General features: G+C 46.5%; 2 protein-coding genes across 2 annotated transcripts; one reads left to right on the forward strand and one right to left on the reverse strand.

Annotated features, from left to right (window-relative positions):
- Positions 1-345: 345 nt before the first annotated feature.
- Positions 346-2,707, forward strand: UREG_06767 (uncharacterized protein; the record flags this gene model as incomplete). The annotated part of the gene is made up of 7 exons (XM_002583754.1): positions 346-457; positions 523-1,118; positions 1,383-1,642; positions 1,691-1,796; positions 1,975-2,239; positions 2,391-2,615; positions 2,685-2,707. 7 exons carry the CDS (start codon positions 346-348, stop codon positions 2,705-2,707), a joined length of 1,587 nt encoding a protein of 528 aa, XP_002583800.1.
- A 495-nt stretch (positions 2,708-3,202) lies between these two features.
- Positions 3,203-4,804, reverse strand: UREG_06768 (uncharacterized protein; the record flags this gene model as incomplete). The annotated part of the gene is made up of 4 exons (XM_002583755.1): positions 3,203-4,021; positions 4,123-4,286; positions 4,353-4,655; positions 4,684-4,804. 4 exons carry the CDS (start codon positions 4,802-4,804, stop codon positions 3,203-3,205), a joined length of 1,407 nt encoding a protein of 468 aa, XP_002583801.1.
- Positions 4,805-5,387: the final 583 nt, after the last annotated feature.

The following is a 5,387-nucleotide window of genomic DNA, read 5'->3' on the forward strand; positions in this document are numbered from 1 at the left end:
TCCCATACAGCACCGATCACCCGTCTAAACGACAACGGGAAACTCATCTCCTGGCTCAAGGTCGGTTGTAATACCAGTGCACAACTAAGAAGAAGTTCGGGATAACTTTCGAATTGACTGATTCGCTTTTTTTTTCTTTCCAAGTCCACCTAACGCGGCAAGTTTCGAAGACTTTGCAGTCCATATCTGCAAAGAAACCCGGTGGAGATGGTACTTCCCGTATCATCAAATTTTCATTTTTCCACTCTCGCTTATTTTATTTTTTTAGTCAACTTGCATCTTCCATCGCGTTGCTTTTCCCGCCCATCATTCTTCGAACCTCTCAAAGATAACCTTGATAGCGAGATGCCCCGCAAGCACTGGAAGCCAGGACCTTCAGGCGCTCTTGGTGCCGTACAAAACCATTGTGACGTTCATAAAATCATTGTTGGGGTGGATTATGGAACGACCTACACAGGTAAACTAGTCTCAGTCTACAATAAAATGATATAAATTGGATATTCGCTGATACTATTCTCAAAGGGGTGGGATTTGTCACGACTGCGAAAAACCACATTGATGACATAGTTGTTATCACAAGCTGGCCGGGGACCGGCCGACATTCGGAGACCGTTTTCAAAGTTCCATCGCGTCTAGCGTATCCCAGTGAAAACTACAGAATTCAAGACGTGAAATGGGGATTTCAAGTGGAATCTGGCATGACATCTTACTCATGGACCAAGCTACTCCTAGACAACAACGCATCACGAGCCGAATATGATGACGAAACACTTACTATACAAGAAGCAGCTGGAATGCCGATTTTGCGACTGCCTGCGGGCAAGAGTGCAACCGATGTGGTCGCAGACTTTTTAACAACTATTTACAAACACACAATGGGAATCTTGGAAAAGCAAATCTCGGAAGAAACTCTGTCCATTACTCCACTGGAGTTTTGGTTTACTATGCCCGCCATATGGTCGGATGAAGCGCAGGATGCAATTAGGGAAGCTGCAAAGCGTGCTGGTTTTGCGTCCCGTCCTGGTGATCAATTATTCATGATAGCCGAGCCAGAGGCGGCCGCTATCGCCGCCTTGAAGCGAAGTACTTCCGACGGCTCATTAGTTTGTCCTACAGAGGTTTGTCAGCTTTCTATGGTTATCATATGTATTTCAAGTGCTAACTATCCACGGAGAAGGGCGAAGGAATTTTGGTGTGTGACTGTGGAGGAGGAACTGTCGTTAGTACTACTCAACTATACCCGTTGGATTCTTGCTTACCATCCAGGACATCACTACGTACCTAATTACCAATGTTTGTCCAAGCCTTGTATTCGAAGAGTTGTGCGTAGGAACTGGTATGCTCATACCCTTTTGACATTGTCAGGATACTAAGTCTTTCAGGAGCGAAGTGTGGGGTCAACTACGATTGACCGTGAGTTTTACAAACTCATGTCAGAACGATTTGGGGATGCCTTCAAAAATCTTCCTTTGAAAAGAAGAGGCCCTGGTAGTGATTTTATGAGGGCTTTTGAGCAGATTAAAGAGGATCTTGCCTCTTCGGACTACAGAGAAGAGGTTTATGAGTTGCCGCTTGATATGTCGCTCGCCGAACCAGACCCGAGATATTTTGATGATGATGAACGTCTAGTCAAGATTTCAAAGTGAGAAAGACTACCTTAATCAAAATCTTGAAGCTTACATCCTTGTAGGCACGATCTCTGCGCATTGTTCGACCCAGTTGTTGAGAAGATTAAGGCCTTGGTTAAGCAACAGATTCTAGCCGCTAACCATCATGCTGGAAAATCCGTTATCAAGGTAATTTTCTACCTTGACTTCGAAGCAAGCACTAACCCAAGCCTCAGAAAATCATACTTGTTGGAGGCTTTGGTGATTCAGAATATTTGCGGGTAGTGCTAAAAGGAGAGTTTGGTCAGAACATTCAAGTCATAGTTCCCCAGTATCCGTGAGTGATTTCCCCATCCTTATTTTGCAGGTGTATTGGTGTCTAAAGGGAGTATCGCGGAACAGCCAGGCCGCAATTGTGAAGGGTGCGGTTTTAAGAGGATTAGAGGGTGTTCGCCCGAAAACAAGACGATGCCGCCGCCACTACGGAATCGCGTTTTGTTTGCCGTTTAGAGAAGGAATTGACTCTGAGGAGAACGCATTTGTTTGTGACTTAGATGGAATAAAGTATACGAGAAATAGGGTGAAGTGGATGATCCACAAGGTTCTCAACCCATCACGATTCCTTAAGAGATGTCCTAATATTTTATAGGGGGAAAAGTTGAAACACACCACTTCTAGACACTTGGCGGCGAAGTATTCCGGCAGAAATCGACCAACCGCAATTACTCTCCAGCTCTATTCTTGTAGTCTTGATGATGTGCCAGACCATATTACTCACCCCAGTCAGTTCAACTTTTGCAACTCCCACCATGAGAATCATTCTTACGAATACGCATATAGGAGTCGTCTTTGTAGGCCGCATCGTTGCGGATATTTCGCAAGTCGATCCGGCTTTGGTACACTCTAAAATCAACCATGCGGGAATTGTTGTCTACTGGCTAAGTTCCACGGTTGTAATGCGCTTTGGGGCCAAGGAAGGCGTCCTGATATTGAAATCGGTTGTGGATGGTAAGGTTGTAGGAGAAGCACGGATTGATTTCTCAAAGGGTTAAGCTGGAAAACTTTTGCAAACTCTAGGTTCCCCTGATGGTGCATCATAAAAGGCATGTCCAAGTACGTTTTTGCCATGCCTCATCTGGATCTGGGAGGAAACCCGGTTTCACTGTTCGAGACAATGGTTTGATAAAAGTTTATAGTTTTTTTGCTGTATTCTACTTGACCACTCTTATTAGTTTCAAACCTTCAATTCTTTTTAGCATGCGCAATCCTGCATTGTGGACTGCATTCTGTAAACAGCTGATTTATACCGCATCAACTCCCATTGATAGTAGTACTGCTTAGCTAGATAGCCGGGCAAAGGAGCTCAGATTCATGTAGCTCACATTTTCCTACCGCTTCGTATTATCTCTTTGAGGCCTGACCCGTTTAATCTCGCGCACCCGATACTCACACAGCCCATCACCCGAACGCCAAAACTGAGAATGCAAGGCCACTCCCTGAGAGACGACAAAACACTCCGTACATAGATTCGAAAGGGAGTGGAGAATAGTTAGAATATGTACCACAGCCCAAACGACCACTCAATGACCTGAACGCTAGGAGACCTTTTCCCACGCCGGCTCGCTCCAGTAACCGTTGCCATCATCAAAACCCGCATCAGAAGAGAAAGCTGAATATCCTGTACGTAGGCCAAGCATCCAGCCGATTAGAACATTGGGCATAATGCTCCCAGCCATTGCGTATGCTCTGGATCCCCGGCCGACATAGACTACCTCTTGCTTCCTCTTTCGCTGCCCAAAAATATTCCTTTGACGTGGTGCCAGAGCATCAAAAACGGCAAAATGTAACTCTTTAGCCGGCGTTCTATGCGAGCTCCCGGTCCCTGCTGGCCTTCCCAGGCGATAGTCGATACTTGATAGGTACGGTGAACCGTAAAGTGCACGTTGGTGTGGCTGCCAAGTAAGAACTTCAGTGCCTTTGTTTTGCCCGCTGGTATTGCGGAATTGACGGCCAAAATCCAAATTTCCGAGCTTGAGTTCAATAACATCAATAGCGTTGTGGCCATTCTCTAGAAGGTGCAATTCTTGCCGCAGACTAGCGGCGAAACCGGACAGGGCTCTTGTTACAGCAACCTCGGGGCTTGCGAAAGGAGATGAGAGAGAGGATTGAATAGAAGGGGTTACAAGTACTATGGAACTAGTATTGTGTTTGATAGTAAGAAGAGGGAGGAATAATTGCGCTGTAAGTATTGGGTACAATAGGCGAGTGTTGATGGTGTCTGCCCAGCTCGATGCTGGGATAGTGGCAACAGGACCAGTGGGATATTTCAATGAAGGGACTACGATGAGCCCAGTCAATTGACAAGTATGCGGAGGAACACCGGGCATAGGCGCTTGCGGGTTGGTGATTAAGGACTGAATAACGTAAAGAGAAGGATGTATTTCAGATGGTTCTGCCGGAGTCTGCTATCACATTAGATTGTTTGAACCAGCTTAAGCAAATAGAGGGAGCCTACATTAGCTAGATCCAGCCAGAGAGACCGTATATCTTCTCGGGCCTCATTTTCCACAACATGTTCTTCTTCGGAGGATGTGACGGTGATGAAGACTATAAAGCCTCTTCGTTCGAGGTCACAAGCAATGGACCTCGTAATGGCATCGTGCGCCGAGCCCGAAATAACTATGCTATTATTAGCGCACCAGATATTATACAATCGGAAATGATTGAGCCTGACGACAACCATACCAACTATTTCTTTCCGGGCGCCGTTACTGGCCTTCCTCGCTTTCCGCTTTTTGATTTTGAATTTTCTCGCGCCGTAAATTAAGAGACCTCCAGTCCCGATAAATGCCAATAATGCAGCCGTCCATGCGCGGTGATCTAATGCCCAGTCATATATACAATTGGTCGGGGTCTCTGGAGGCGATGAATATGGAATTCTTTGACTGGACCTCGAGGGAGGTCTTAGATATGTCGGAAGCCAGAACTGCCGGGATAGCGCATCTCGCACGTTCGAGGCTGCATGGTCAATATGACGGTCGATGTAATCTGCAAGTTGCGTAGAGTATCGTTTTACATCGTTCGGAATCCAGGACAACTTCTGAATGCGTGAGCGGTTTGTCTCCACTTGTGGAAGCGGGGGCCCGTGTCTCGGGGAAGCTTACATAGTCGAAAAAGAACTCATCATCGCTTGTCATGCTGATAGGGTGCTATGAAAAAGAAAGCCAGAAATACACAGCTGGTTAGGGATTCCGCATTGCATTCATTCGTGGGCGGAGAAAAGCAGCTTGATGATGTTATTTGCCACTCCACACCGTCTTTGCATAAAATGCTTAGTCATTTTAAAGCTTGGCGGTGGCTCGGAATAACAAAGTTCCGCCAAAAGCAGCGCCGCGGCGCTGCCTAGGTGCAGCACAAGCATCATGATATCAAACGATTCAAACCCGATGTCCTTCACGGCGAGAGATTGACTGGGAAATAGGTTATGCTGGGGTGCTCTACTTGTTGGACAGCCGCACTCAACTACTAATTAGTGAACCCGCTTACACAATCTCATTTTCTGGAGGAGAGTGACACGGGTCCGACGTACATTTATATTGGGCGATTAGGACCTACTCAAAGATTGCATACTATTCAAAGAGTGCGGTGAGAATGAGGGAGGTTAACGCTCTCATTTCCGAGTACCAACATGACAAGCACAGGCCCGAGAAGCGGAGGCTTGGTTAATCTTTACGAAAGGTGGCATCTCTGGTCAAGCCCATTATGGCGTCAAGGGCGTGG

The sequence above is a fragment of the Uncinocarpus reesii genome, genomic scaffold, assembly GCF_000003515.1.
Source record: "Uncinocarpus reesii 1704 scaffold_4 genomic scaffold, whole genome shotgun sequence".
NCBI lineage: Eukaryota > Fungi > Ascomycota > Eurotiomycetes > Onygenales > Onygenaceae > Uncinocarpus > Uncinocarpus reesii.